We start from the raw sequence: 15,069 nt of genomic DNA on the forward strand, positions 1-15,069 counted from the left end.
GTCAGTGCACGTTAAAGATCCCCAGGTGGTCGAATATATTCCGGAGCCCTCCAATACGGCGCCTGTTTTCTCTCTTTATTTTTCACTCCCTTCTATTGCCTTCCCTCACGGCGCGGTTGAAGTGTCCGCCGAGAAGTGAGACACGTATACGTTATTTCCTTTCTAATAATAATAATAATTGTTTTTTTTTGGGGGGGGGGGGAAGGAAATGGCGCAGTATCTGTCTCATATATCGTTGGACACCTGAACCGCGCCGTAAGGGAAGGGATAAAGGAGGGCGTGAAAGAAGAAAGGAAGAAGAGGTGCCGTAGTGGAAGGCTCCGGAATAATTTCGACCACCTGGGGATCTTTAACGTGCACTGACATCGCACAGCACACGGGCGCCTTAGCGTTTTTCCTCCATAAAAACGCAGCCGCCGCGGTCGGGTTCGAACTCGGGAACTCCGGATCAGTAGTCGAGCGCCGTAACCGCTGAGCCACCGCGGCGGGGTCAATATTTCCTTTCTTCAAAACCAATTTTCAATTGATGGAGGCGGAATGTTAGAACGGCCTTGTGCGACTTTTTTTAACTGGTTCACTGCTTGGTGGACACCTCAACCACGCCGTGAAGGAAGAGATGGAGGGAGTGAAAGAAAGAAAGGAAGTAAGAAAGAAAGAGAAAGGAAGAAAGAAAGAAGTGCCATAGTGGAGAGCTCCGGAATAATTTCGACCACGTCGGGATATTTAACGTTCACTGACATCGCACAGCACACGGGAGCCTTAGCGTTTCGCCTCCATCGAAACGCAGTAGCCGCTGCCGGGTTTGAAACCGGGTATTCCGGCTCAGTAGCCGAGTGCCCAAACCACTGAGCCACCATGGCGGGTGGTGGCTCTTGCCAAGCTCTCCACAACCGGCAACCCTTCCTTTCACCATCTTCAAGTCAGCCCAGACAGGGGACAACCGTGAGTGAGATAACCACCCTTCCATATACTTCTCGTCTACTGAATCAAACTGGGCCTGAACACTCGAGCGCGAGTGGCGTTGCCCTCTTGCCTTTTTTGGTGTGATTATTTGTGTGGAAAGGGAGTATACAGCTACAGATCTCACATGTTCTTTCTCGCTGTCGCTCCTATCTATACTTCCCCTATACCTATCATCTACTTGTATCTTTTTTTTCCTAGCCGCCGTGGTGGCCCAGTGCTTACAATTCTCGGCTTCTGACCCGAAAGACGCGGGTTCGATCCCGGCCGCCGCAGTCGCATTTCGATGGAGGCGAAATGCTAGAGGCCCGCGTACTGTGCGGTGTCAGTGCTGTTAAAAAACCCAGGTGGTCGAAATTAGCCGGAGCCCTTCACTTCGGCATCCCTCATAACCTGAGTCGCTTTGGGACGTTAAAGGCGATTAAAGCAAAGCAAAACCTTTTAGTGCGATAGCACTTGTAGCGGCCATTCCCCGAATTTAGCCGTTGTGTGTTTGTCTGCAGCCTACTTTGTTGCATGCTGCCCACCGGGTTGTGGGCAACATGTCAAGTGTATGTAGATATATGCCCACCGTCGCAGGTGGCAGTTTAATTAATAATTGGTCGCGACACGTTGCTCGGGAAGAGCAACCGGAGTCTCACATGCCCCACAGATGGCAGCACCTGGCATCGCAGGGCAGTGGCGCATCGCTTAACCGCTCCCAGGGACCTATGAATATATAGCAGACGATGACCAATTCCGCATATATATAGGCATTAACCCATTATCGCTATCCGGAATACTTCCGTCCGTGGGCACTAGATCCGAACATCGGAACCGAAGTAAAAACAGAAGTGCTAGCACACCTAATTTGCATTTGGCCTGCGCGCAAATTGACCTGTCAGTTGCCGCGGCCAGCACCATCTATGCCGGGCCTGGATATATCGAACTCGAAGGGGATCACGAAATAGTTCGATACAATGATAATTTTATACAGAAAGAAGTGGTTATAGATAAACTTATCGATAACCCAGAAGCTAGGATACGCTATGCTCATGCTAGTAACGCGGATCTTGCAGTGACGTGCCGCCCGCTAAGCGTCGGCAAGCGTAACCCGCTTCGCAACGAAGCCGCATCGGCCATGCTTTGGAGCTAGCCACTGCCCGTCATAAGATGTCTAATCCGTTTGCCGCTACTCCGTAAATGGAATATTCTCAATAAAATTAGGCTACACTTCGTTTCCGCAATGCCCTCGCCAGCGAAGCCCGCCAGAATAGGACCGCCGCTAGGCTTTAGTTAACTTCGGCACGACTGCTAGCCTTGTGACGTGACGTGGAAAGCGAATGCAAGAAACAGAAGGCCAACCTCAAGCACACCCCCACGCTTAACTCGTCACGCGATTTCACAGCATTAGCGCTGGCAGAGTACAGGTGCACAAGGCTGCGCTGCCGACCCGTATCCGCACGCGAAAAGTCGCGGGAGCGCTGTTAAATGTGCCACTTGCAGGGATGCGGCGCGCATTTCGATATATCAAATGCCTGGCAAAATTGCAGTTCGTATTACTGCTTGACCTTCCTGTACTTATACGCACACTTTTCAAGTGAATAATCTGTATGTTCGATATAGCCAGTAATTCGAAATATCCGAGTTCGATATATCAGGGCTCTACTGTTCCTTCCGTTTTCCTTTTTTATTTTGTAATAAACCGCCACTACTACTACTACTACTACTACTACTACTACTACTACTACTACTACTACTACTACTACTACTACTACTCGTCTCCGCACACTTACATCGGCCGGCAATGGCCACAGCTCCTCCGTCCGTATCCACACCGGCTGCACAATCATGACGCATTCTGTCCTTACGTGTCGCGAAGGGAACACGTCAGCTGGCTGTAGCGAAATGCGCACGCATAAACATGCGTGTATATCCGGGCGCAAACTCGGCCTGCACTTGCGAGGGCGTCCGGCGAAGCGGCGACGACGACGAGTGACGACGCGTTTCCCATTTTCCCACGCTAGTTCCGCCTTCTTTTTCCAGACACTAGGGGCGACAAAACGACTCCAGGGAGAGGCAGAGATCTCTCCTTCTTTCGGACGATAAAGGCTGCACCCGGGCCACACGGGAGAGGGGAGAGCCGACGGCGTGGGGGCCTCTGCTCTGGGCGACCCGGGCACATCGGTGTGTGTAACGATCCGTTCTAGAAGCAGCGCGACGACCAGAAACAGAATACGCGCGGCGCGAGAGGGGGCGTGAAGCCGGTCCCCCTGGTATAAAACAAAAGACCATAAAGTCGAGCACCGCCACCGCGCTCGCCTCCAAAAAAGAGGAGCCGCGTCGCTCACGGCGGAAACGACTCATTCCTCCTCCTTCTCTACCGCCAGCACGCTGCCGCCGCTTCCATAACTTCCCAGCAATAGGAGCAACAGAAGCAGCGGACAGCGGCATCGCGCGCAGGGCAGCTGCAGCGTTGAGAAGTTGAGCGCCCTGCTGCACGGGCGACCGACCGTCCTGGACCGACCCTCCACTGGCTTCGAATCGCATGCTCACGCAACCCCTAACTTGAGCGGCGTTTCATTCCCGCCTTTTTTGTTTCTCCCGGCCCGCGCTTCCGACGCTGCATTATACTGCAGCACGACAGCTTATATACGGCTCCTTTCCGCCCTGGATTACCCTGCAGCTTCGGCCACTGTGTGTGCGTGTGTTCGTCGCGGGCCGGCGACGAAAAGGATCATTATAATACGCGAAAAGAGGATCAAGCCCCGAGGCGCAACACAATGTGCGGAGGCACAGACATACGCGCAGAAACGAAAACACAAAGGGGCGGGGGGACTCCCCTCCATCGCTCTGCTTTTATTCCTTTCTTCTTTCTCCTCCTCATCTCCCCGCTGAATAAAATGAAGCGAAAAACGAAAGCTTTTTCCGGTCGCGGAGGAGAAAATCGTGACGGGCTGCCGCAGCGGCAGTGGCGGCGGTGGCAGAGGGGAGAGACTCCGGGAGTGCTGCTAGCAGCAGCAGGAGCAGGTTGTCCGGCACTCCGCGCCGGCGGCAACCCTGCCTGCCTGGGCACGCACTCGCAAGGGGGCCCCGAGACCATCGCCGTGCAGGCCGATGAACTCAACGGAGCGGCCGTATAGCGAAAGGTTTAGGCAGCGAAAATAAGTTTGCACGGCAGCGAACGTTGAATATAGAAAACGACGTTAAGAAATGAACAGTGCGTGTGGTGCACAGTAACGGGGTAATGCATATATATAGCAAATCCTTCGCCCCTGATTAACGAAAGCAAGAAAAAAAAAAAACATACGGTGAAGAAACGGCATTGCTAAGAGACTACTTGCACGAATCTAGTTGTGCCAACAAACACCCCTGCCAGCGCGAAATGCTGCTCTGAACTTCGCTCTTGTCAGAAAAACGAACAAACGAACAGCGAAGTTATTTACGGCAACGTACTCTTGCGCTAAATAGTATGAAAATACGTTGGGACAGCCCCATTTCATGGACTGCTACTTGAAGCATAGGAAGAACGGCGAAAACCGAAAATTCGTTATAGCCAAATTTCGCTTTGTGGGGTATACGAACCGACTCGACAATATGACGCGCTTACTAAACTTTCAATACGTCGAGTAGCAAACTAAACAGAGAAGGTGGCAGGACATTTTTACCTTTTCTCTTCCTTTTGGAAAAGCAAGTCGTTACTTTTTGTCGGATACCACGTAAATGCTGACGTGGAGGCAACAACAAAAAAAAAGCATGTCGTTCGCAGCCACTCATAGAATTTCATATCAGTTATTTGCCCCGGAAGAACATTCACGCGAGCGGAAAGGCAGTATTGCATGCGTGACCGCTACAGCAGCGTCGCCGTTCCGAGGCTAATCTAAATGCGTGGTTGCGTAAATATCAAGTTCGACACCGGAAGACGCACCTGCACTGTGCGCACGGCCGCTCCGATACTGAAAGCGGACCTCGGCCGATTGCGCATGAGTCAGTGGGCGCCACCTTACGGCGAACGACGGTAGTAGAGGGAAGATGGCGTATATCAACATAGCAGAGTGGACACCGGAGCACGTCGCGGACTGGTTAAGAGGTAATTACTCGTTAATTCTCTCGGGAATTAGGTTTGTAACATTGTTTAAAGCATGCCGGATCGTCCGAGATGCATAAACGGGCCGCAGTGCACACGCGATCTCGTGCAATGGTCTCGCGCTATCCGCTGTCGAAGGGAGTTGACCGTAGCGCTGGCTAGGTGATGTTCACTGCGGAGGAATTTTTGATCCGGTCGAGTTCTCTTGTTTATCGCTGTTTACTGTCGGCACGGTTCAAACATTCCACAGTTGAGGAATGCTTTCGACGCATTTCGCTGCAGCCGGCTAGACTATTGATAGCATTGATAGCGCGCTTCTTTTCGCTGATCGAGTTAGCGTGAAATCGACCGTTTAAAGGGACGGCGGTTCGCTACATCGACGGCGCGCTCTTCTCAGAAAAGCGCTTGTCAGTTGCTGCGTGGTGTGAAAGGATTTCTCGCAAGCTCGCGTAAACACAGCCGGGCAGTTTTTTCGTGCAAGCGTCAGCGTTATATTGCCAGCTAGTTAAACTGCGCTCTGGTTTTTGCCGAGCATCGGTGTGTCACCGGCCGATGCGGTTATGCGTTTTGGTCATTCCGGCGGCGGCGCATTTAAAGCGCAGAAAAACTCCGTGTGCGGGCTCGACGGAACTTGTTCTTGTCACATATGCGATCGTCACACTGCCTGCCGCCCGTCGTTGCTTCCGTTCTCTTTTTTCAACCGTGGGAACGAAACCAACAGAGGTCTGCATCACCGGATGAAGAGTTGGATCGGAGAAAGCTCGCAGCAGGGGTTTGGGGATTCTGTCTCATTGCGCGTTAAACCCTAATGATTTTTGCGAGCCTAGGCTTTCCTTTAAACTTCGGTTCACTCCGTTTGCGTCTCTGTTTCGTTGATTTACTTCTCCTGCAGCTCGTCTCTGTATATACCTCTTGACAGTGCCAATCTTTACTCATTCAGTGTTCAAATGAGTGCCCTGCGAACTTTGCTCAGCCTATGAGGTGGTCGCGCGGCTGGCTTCATGCATTTTTGTGTTTGTGAGTGTCTTTCGCGCCCGCGCTTCTTTTTTGTGCGAGTCAGGTGATTAGACGCGCCTGTTTCGCGCCGCGATGACTCAAGGTCTACCGCGCGAGTCATACTGCGCGCTCATTAAGAGCGCGCGCCGCTTCCGACTGCCTGCGTGCTGTCGCTTTTTCCTTTTCTTGTCGTGCCTGGCAGACACGGGCGGCGGGAAGCGGTTTCTTTGTGCGCGGTTGCGCTCGTCGCTTGGGTTCTTGCTTTCGCGCTACTTGTTATTTGCCAAGAGTTTTTCCAGCGACGTCGTGCTCTGAGAAAGGAAGCGGGAGAGGTAAAAAAGAAAACACTGCGGTGGGGGGTGGGGGGGGGGGGGGTGCTTTCTTTCCTTCTTATTGTCGCCCTTGTATTTTGCTTAGGCGCGCATTAAGTGGTTGAAAGGTGTCATTAAACGCAGTGAAACAATACGGCCCCCGTCGCGGACAAGCCGTGACCTAATTTTCTGTCTGTAATTATTCGGTTCTTTCTTTTTTCCTTGATCGTGTGCAGGTTTCGAAACATGCTATTGTTATTCATCTAGCCACTGCCTGTAACATCTTAGTCATGGCTGTCTTGACTCGGCGCATGCCAATTGCATGAAGGTGGCAAGCCAACTGTTGTTTTCATATGCATGCAGAACTGCCATTTGCATTGATATAGGCACTTTGAATATATCAAAACTTGTGTTATGTGTTTAGAAGGAATGCTGCACATTACTGGAAGCAAGCTGAAACGAAACTGAAGTATAACTGTTGCCCTGTTGAAAACTGAGTTGTCTTGTTTTTTGTTTTTTTCTGAAGAAGACTGAGCTGAAAGGGGAGGATTTTATTGATTTATGGGTGTTTGACGTCCCAAAGCGACTCAGGCTATGAGGGACGCCGTAGTGAAAGGCTCCGAAAATTTCGACCACCTGGAGTTCTTTAACGTGCACTGACATCGCACAGTACATGGGCCTCTAGAATTTCGCCTCAATCGAAATTCGACCGCCGTGCCCGGGATCGAACCCGCGTCTTTTGGGCCAGCAGCCGAGCGCCATGACCACTCAGCCACCACGGCGGCTCTGAAAGGGGCGGAACTTGTGGGTAAGGGTGGTAGCAGTTTACGTTGAAGGTATTTGTTTGGATTTGGCTACTGGTAAATAATTTTCTATGCAGTGCTTGTGATCGTAATCTCAGTCTAGTAAGCACTGGTATTTATGTGGCCATAATCATAGTGAATTATAATAATAATAAGAGATCTAGAAACGTAAATATAGTCACACGTTGTTAGGTGAACGTATCTTTCTTTTGATGCCGGGTATTATATATTAAAGCACAAAATGTATGTAGACTTGTGAAAGTCCCTCAAGGCTCTCTCAAAAGGACCAAAAAAGTTACCAGGATTGCTACCACTGGTTAAGGTGAGATTCAGCAACAGCTGATAAGGTATTTGTACTTTACGATATGTTGTGCAGAGAATATGAGAGTGACCTCACATCTGTATGGTTCTAGGGCGCTCTTTTGTTTTCCACACAGTTGTTTTTTGTCTAGGTCTCCTCTCCAGCCCGCCGCCCTAGAAGCTTAGCACTGCCGATGATCCTCTTCCCGGAGGGTGCGTTTCGCAGCCGCTGTTGCAGATGGACTGTGCTACATTCCTGCACTCTCGCCACACCCTTCCTCCTCCTTCCCTGGTAGCTGCGTTGGGGGATGGTTACAGTGGTAGGCTTACCTACATTCCCGCCACAACCTCCTCCTCTCACTGTGCCCTCCTTCCACGACAACTTTCTTTCTCCTTCTAGGGTAGCTACCTGCCGATTGGTTCCCACACTCTAAACACAAGTACATGTATATGGGAGTAAAAAGGGAGTAAACTGTCCAATAGGCGCACCCTTTTAAAAGGATGTGCACTAGAGGACGGTTTTAATCCATTTGTTTAGAGTGCATGGCAACCACATACCAGTTGCATCTTCTTACACTCTTGCCATACCGTCCTCCTTCCACAGTAATCATCCTCTGGTTGGGGATTCCTCCGTTCTCCTGATACTCTCTCCCTTCCACGGTAACCACCCTCCGGAACCCCTGTGGTAACCACCCACAAGATACGCATTTATCTGCTCACGTGCACGTTCCTCTTTGCACGGTGACCACCCTCCGAGTGGTTCCCATGGCAGTGCACCACCGGTTACACCAAGGACAATGACATACGACATACTACTATGACGTGAAACCCAGGAATGGGCGCTTAACAGCTGTCGCTGTAATAACTTGCCCACAGCACGATCTCGGGAATATTGTTTCTTGCGAACAGCCCCCTTTTGGCAGTGTTTCCTTCCTTGATAATAGTTACATACCACTTGACAATCTTTTGCCGCTGGTGAAACCTGTCATTCTTTGGTACACGGTCACTACTGGAAGCTTTGCTTCGAATGCATGCACTCTTATGTTTGCATCTGTGGTGCTGAAACTGTAGATACCACAGTGCTTATTCCTAGTCTGCTTCTTTGGTAGTATAGCTTACATGTAACAAGAACATGATTTAGTGTGCTGTGAGAATTGTCATGCAGTGCATGTTCTGGCAGGGAGTGTTGACATTTTACTTAATTATCATTGCAGCTAAAGTTATACAAGTGGATGAGACTAAATTGTTCAGAAAATATATTTTTGTGCCTCTGTATGACAGTGCTAAGTGGGCGCAGTTTGCGAATGGTTGGAGGTCAGTGTGAGAGTTATTATTCTTGCAATATACTAACACAGGCTATAGTGAATGTGATCATGATAGTGCCAGCTACCCGTGTTGCGCTTATGGGGCTGTAGTAAGCTTGGGGAAGGCTGTAGCCTTCAGTGCCTAGCTACTTCAGGGATATTATAGCCCCCCTAATGTGTTTAATGTCTGTAGCACCCTCGGCACTTACTTATATGGATAAAAGTGGTTTCATTCATTCATTCCTAATGTCTTTGTGCCCTTGTTTCGCTTATGCAGGCCTGGACGACATTATCATCCCTTATGTGCACTTCTTCCTCAACAACAACATCGATGGCCACCATCTGCTCACCCTGGGTCCAGATGATCTCACCAGCCTCAATATCTCCAAGGTCGGCCACCAGGAACTCATCCTCGAGGCTGTTGACCACCTACGTCAGCTGGTGAGTGTTGCTTGTAGAGTGGTAAAGCCCATTTCTTTTGCAACAATTCAGTCTTGCAACTCAGTCTTGCTTGTACTGTATGGATACCACTTATCATTGGACCAAAGCCGTACTTCTAAGGTGGCCTAGGTTAGAGAGTCTGCCTTTGTGCCAATTCGATCCCCAGTGCCCACCGGTTTCTCCAATGGTACAAGCTGTTCCCAGGCCTGCTGCTTGGTTTTTGTCAGCTAAATGATTGAGAATATAGGTTTTTATCTCGCCTCATGCAAACCAACAACACTTTAGCTATGGCATCGTTAAATACGATTAAATCAGCATACAATTAAATCATCATCAACACAAAGTTCACTGCCAGGGCACGTGTTTTGGCTTCTGTGACATCCCTGGTGCTGTCATACCACGAAAAATGTACTGGAGGGGAAACGTTATGGTGTGTCTTCCAGAGTAGATAATGTCGCATGAATATGTGGTACCAGTAAAGGTGCATGTGCTGCTTGCTCCCAGTGGTTGTGGTGTAGCACAGCCTTTCCAAGTAGTGCTTTGCCATGGAAGTACAAGGAAAACGTATTGCCAAGTTTGTTTTAAGGTTTCTGCATGTGTTTGAGGAGGTGGGTTAGATACCTCGCTGTATAATTTCACGCCATAAACAACGCAAAACATGCATGTGAGTATTCTTGGCCAGCATGTGACTGGCTCTATGACTGTACTGTTTGAAGCCCTTGTGGTGCTATACTGCACTAGAAGGTGGCGTATCTCCTCATGTGTATTCTTGTTATGTGGCACTGCTAAATTCAAAGCAGATAGACTGCACTTCTCACCATCTGGACACTTGAATCACCAAGAGTATCACAAAAGCCGTGCCACGAAGCCTTGGGACTGTGTTAGCTGTCCACAAAGTATCCTGTTTAGTTCTGCAGAATGGTGTGTACATGTGCCTACTGTGCGTGAAGCAAGATATTTGTGTGTAGCAGGAGTGGCAAGGTTTTTGTAAATGTGAAGTGTAGGTCATCTTCTGAAGTGATAATTTTTGGGCATGTGATATTCAGTGTGCGTTGGTCGGTTGCAACTGTATCGCCAAATGTAGTGGAAGAAATACTATGTAGGGAGGCACAAGTTCTGTCAGAGTCAGTCTGATAGCTCATACTGTTGACTGCATTGACGGGTATTGAATTTGGCAGTGGTTCCCTCACATATTTTTTTCAAAAGAATCACATTGCCACCTTTGCGAGAATTGGTCTTGGAAGAATGGTGCCCCTGCTGCTATATTGGTTCATTTCATGTGCCTGAAAAAGTGTTGTTCTTTTGCCACATTTAAGAATGAGATTGCAGTTGGGCATGTCTTCTGTGCAGTCTGCCAGCAGTAACAAATGCAGCAGGAGGTTGTGCCAGATACTGCATCGTGCAAAGATGAAAATGTTTCCTGAACTGGTTTTGCGGAACATGGCACATGGCCCCTTACCTGTGAGGGCAGGCTACTATGGATCTTGTGTAACATAATCTTCAGTTCATGGTAGAAGTAAGCAGGGGTGTAGTTATGCTTGAAAAGATAACTGAGCGTAATATGGTTGACTCTCGGTTATTCAGACTTCCTTTTTTCGAACTGCTGCTTTGGTCCTGTCAACATGAAATGCATTGAAAGGCCCCCTTAATTTAGGTGCCACTTAATTTCAGATTAATTAATTAGATGTGGGACAAATTAAGCTTTATGGACTAAACTGTGTTGTTCAGCAACCATAGTCACTGTAGCTATTGGATAGACTCTTGGCAGGGCAAGTGCGAGAGCTGTATGGAGGATTCGAAAGTGATCTGCGAGCAGAGTTTGATTGCTTCGGCTGCCTGTAATTTGGCCGTTGTTTTATCTTTGGAACCGTCTAAAATTTTTTAGAGAGATCACTCCTTGGACAGTGCATTGGAACTTCCAGCTGTAATAGCAAATGTTTGGGTACTGTAGTTGGCCCATTTTAGGCAATGAATGCACCTCAGAGAAAGGCTAACTCACTCTCGTTACCTTGGATGGAACTCGCAGCACTACAAGCTGATCACGGAGAACCTGCAGTCGTTGGCACTGAAGCTGGGCTGCAGGGCACGCAGTGTCTACAATGACATCAAGCGAATATCAACAACGGATCAAGACAATGCCACCAAGATTGCCACCGGCATCCTGGCTGACGTCTCTGAAGTGCTGCTTGCTGTCAAGGCATTTGTTTCCTGGCTGGACAGGTGAGGGAAACACTCCACCACCTTGTCTACTAACTGAAATCATAGTTTATCTGCTGCTATAAGCTATGAACAAGGATTATTGGAGATCAGTGGTGAGGCTTTTGTCCTGCAGTAGACATACCCAAACTGATGATAATGATGACAGTGTTGATTGCCCTTGATGCAAAAACGTAGAGGATTGAAAGCTTCTCATTGGTTTATGCATCAGCAGGTTACAATGTAATGTTGCTTACACCTATGAGTCAGTCGAAGTGGGCGGGACACTGCAACGCCACACCAGAGAGCATATTCCTTTATGCTGTTTATGCGCTAATTTCTTCACATGCTAGGCTAGAATGTGTGTATATTTATTGCCATAGGTAGTCAGAACATGAATGTTGTACTTATGCTATCATGTTGGAATAGGGATTCTTAGTGTTATGTGGTAAAACTGTGAAAACACCCAGCTATGGGAGTATTATTAGAGCTTATGTGGCTGACATTATAAATGCATTAAATGGTGTAGTATCTCATGTGTGCTCTGCAAATGCATGTGATGAGAAGCTAACTGTATTTTCTAGCAAACAGCTACAAGAAAAAATGTGGTGGTATCGGTTACCGGAAAACTTTAGATAGATATGCACGGAATGCACAGAAGATATGCACAGACGATATGCACTGCCTGCACTTGTGGAAGCTTTGTGACGCATTGCTGAATGTGTAAGATTTTAGCTTTTGTATTTATGACAGCCCTCGTAAGCAAGGTGCTCCGACAATTTTTTTTTGTTAATTTGTCTGATTGAGTATTGCTATCTTTAATATCTCATTCATGCAGCAAAATATAGGTAGCGCTGTGTGGATAGTGAAATATGAGGGAAACTCCTATAATTGGACCATACCTGTTATGTAATACACATCACATGTCTACATAACACGACATAACCTGTCTACTATTTCACACAACATGTCATGTCTGTTATGTATGGCTTGTAGGACTTGTTATTGGGCCAAGCATTCGAATATGTTACTGTTTGCAGCAGCACTTCCGCTGGACGGTGCATTGAACACAGCAGAAGGACCTGTGTCATGCCAAAATGAGACTTCGTCAGGGTGACTGGTTTTCACAGCCCTTACCCTCATTGTGACTTGCAGGGCACCATTTGAAGGCCAAGAGCGTTATACTAACATCCGGCAGACGGTGCTGAAATTGGGCATTGAACTGGCGTCTACTGCGCAGCGCGACCATTTTGCAGCCAAGCCTTACGCTGTCATACAGAATAGTGTGAGTACCATGAAGGCTTTATTTTGTGCCCTCCCTTGCTTCCTCCTCTGTAGTCGGGTTTGTCAATGATGTAACAAACCTGTGTTGTGTTTCCTTCTCTTCTATCTGTCATTGTTTTTGCACTGTTCTGCTGGAATGTTGCTCACAAGTACCCATATTCTTGTAACTATACTTTCCCTTTAAACATAATGTGCGATTGTTTTTTTTCCTGCATAATTATGTTGAGAAGTTAGCATATGAGACAGTTTATAAACAGAAAATAACTTCTGAAAATATGTTGAATGCCGTGGTCACTTAATGTATGCTGGTATTGACAGCTTTGTCAAATGCGGCTTCTTCTGTGAGGCATTTAATCTTGCTGCTCCGTGCTTCTCTCCGTATTGAGGGCCGCTTGTTAGTAGTCAGGGGTATGGAAAGAGGCTTTGCACCTGCTGTCAGTTTACCCCAGATTGTTTACATTAAATATCTCACGCCTCCTTACCTTTTCTATTTTACTGCAGTGCTATAACCTGGCCGATATTTGTGATATCATCATCCAAGAGTGCCACGACTCCCTCATAATTCAGCCAGCTTCCCTCGATGTAGCCACTGTGAAGAAGAAGACAGACGAGGAATGGGTATGCATTGTGTTACCACGCAACTCGCGTCAGCCGGTGGTGTGCTTGCCTTTGTGGCTGTTTGCAGTCTTAATCTAGCACACATGGCTGCCGATTACAATTAGTTTCGCACTTAATGTGATATGTATAGGATATAGAAGTTGATCTTTGATTTCAGATTATAGAGACTTTGGATTATGTGGTTAGACTGAATCTTCAACTGCAGGGCTGTAGCATACAGCTTTATCCATTGCAGAATGATATCTTCTGGTCATTTTGCAGAAGTGTGTGGTGTTCTGAAGTGCCTTGTATTAGGAATAGAAAGTAAGTGTACCCTGTAGCTAATCCTAGTGTCTCAGGAAGCATTCTCTGTTTCTCATGCACTGAGTGAGGGCTTGACGGTAAAAAATGTGCTAATTTAGTTTGATTCTGGGAAGTTGTCCATACTCATCTCTGTTTACCTATAGTTAACATGTCGACAAAATTTGTGTATAGAGGGTTAACAGCTCTTGCAGGTTCACATGACATAGCATTGTGAAAGGATTGAGAGGAGTATAATTAGTGTTGTCTGTCATGCTTAGGGCATGTGTTGGCCTGCATTGTGTTTGAATTTTTTTTTGCATGGATGTAGATTAAGGAAGGCATTGGTTTCCGATGTGTTTTTGTTATATTCATTTTTGCAACGATGATGATGCTAATAATAATAATTTTGACTCTGGAGGAACAGGGTGGCTATTTTATTATTCTCTCTTGTTGTTTGCAGGGCATGCAGATCAATTCGTCTTACTCGGGCATCCATGTGGTTGGCGGTGTCAAGTTTCAGAGCCCCAGCCACCGGTGTGGCAAGGTGGACGTGGGCGATGAAATTGTTCAGATCAACTACCAGACAGTGGTGAGTCGTGCTTTCCCCATGGTGTAGGTGATTTAGCTTTGTAGCTTTGCTATGGGGTGCATTTGGATCATGCAGGCTGATTTTCAGTTGTGATCAGTCAGCATCAAAGTGGCTGAGAGTTGATAATGTGGTCAGTACTCGTTAGAATACGATGGCTGCATATGCTAATTGCTGCTGTCTACTTTATTCTCTTCTTGGCTTTGCCGCTTCCAGGTGGGATGGCAGCTGAAGCACTTGGTGTACATGCTTCAGGAGCACCCCACAGAAGTGCTGCTCACCTTAAAGAAGAGGCCTAGGCACACAAATATCTTGGGGCAGGTGTGTGTGACCCGCTTGTCTCTATTCAGATTGAGCTCTTGAGTGGATGGCAAAATAGTGTTTTGACATGCAGGACTCACTTTTCATTATTCCTGAGTCGTTACTCACAGTGTGTGTGTCCATACGCAGGTGATAGTCTTGAGGCCATACAGGATTCCATTAAAGAAGGTCACCTATGGCAAGGTGATGTGGCCAGAGAACGGCGTCCAAGCAGTCAACATTGAGGAAGTATTTCCTGTCAAGACGCAGCCAGAACCTTCAAGCCCAAGGCATGTGAAAATTTAATGCCTGTTCAGTTTTTTAGTGAGACGCCTTCCAAAGCTTGTTGAGAATCTTTGAGAAATTCATTCTTCGGTGTTATAGAGCATTCACTTGGAGTACAGCGTATTAAATTACATGCAGTAAGTTCGCATATTACAGCAGCTTTATGCAGATTGCAAAAAGGGAAAGTTTAATTCAGGTTCTGTAATGAACATCAAGGATGTCTTAGTCTCATAACACTTCTCAGAGAGAATATTTGACATTTTCTGGGCCGAACTGCTGCTTGATGAGAGTAGTCAACCTGCCTCTTAAAATTCGTGCTTCACTCAGTTATTACTTG

General features: G+C 47.6%; 1 protein-coding gene across 2 annotated transcripts in view; it reads left to right on the top strand.

Annotated features, from left to right (window-relative positions):
* The first annotated feature begins 4,947 nt into the window (after positions 1-4,947).
* Positions 4,948-15,069, top strand: part of cnk (connector enhancer of ksr) — a 37,763-nt gene continuing 27,641 nt past the window's right edge. For both annotated transcript variants that reach the window (XR_013307275.1, XM_077631932.1), the window contains exons 1-8: positions 4,948-5,029; positions 9,018-9,181; positions 11,208-11,401; positions 12,533-12,662; positions 13,163-13,279; positions 14,022-14,150; positions 14,364-14,468; positions 14,598-14,737. Coding sequence is in view for 1 of the 2 variants with exons in the window: in XM_077631932.1 (XP_077488058.1) it covers positions 4,972-5,029; positions 9,018-9,181; positions 11,208-11,401; positions 12,533-12,662; positions 13,163-13,279; positions 14,022-14,150; positions 14,364-14,468; positions 14,598-14,737 (1,037 nt within the window). In the remaining variant the exon portion in view is untranslated. The remainder of the gene's footprint in view (positions 5,030-9,017; positions 9,182-11,207; positions 11,402-12,532; positions 12,663-13,162; positions 13,280-14,021; positions 14,151-14,363; positions 14,469-14,597; positions 14,738-15,069) is intronic.

This window comes from Amblyomma americanum, chromosome 7 (genome assembly GCF_052857255.1).
Source record: "Amblyomma americanum isolate KBUSLIRL-KWMA chromosome 7, ASM5285725v1, whole genome shotgun sequence".
Taxonomy (NCBI): domain Eukaryota; kingdom Metazoa; phylum Arthropoda; class Arachnida; order Ixodida; family Ixodidae; genus Amblyomma; species Amblyomma americanum.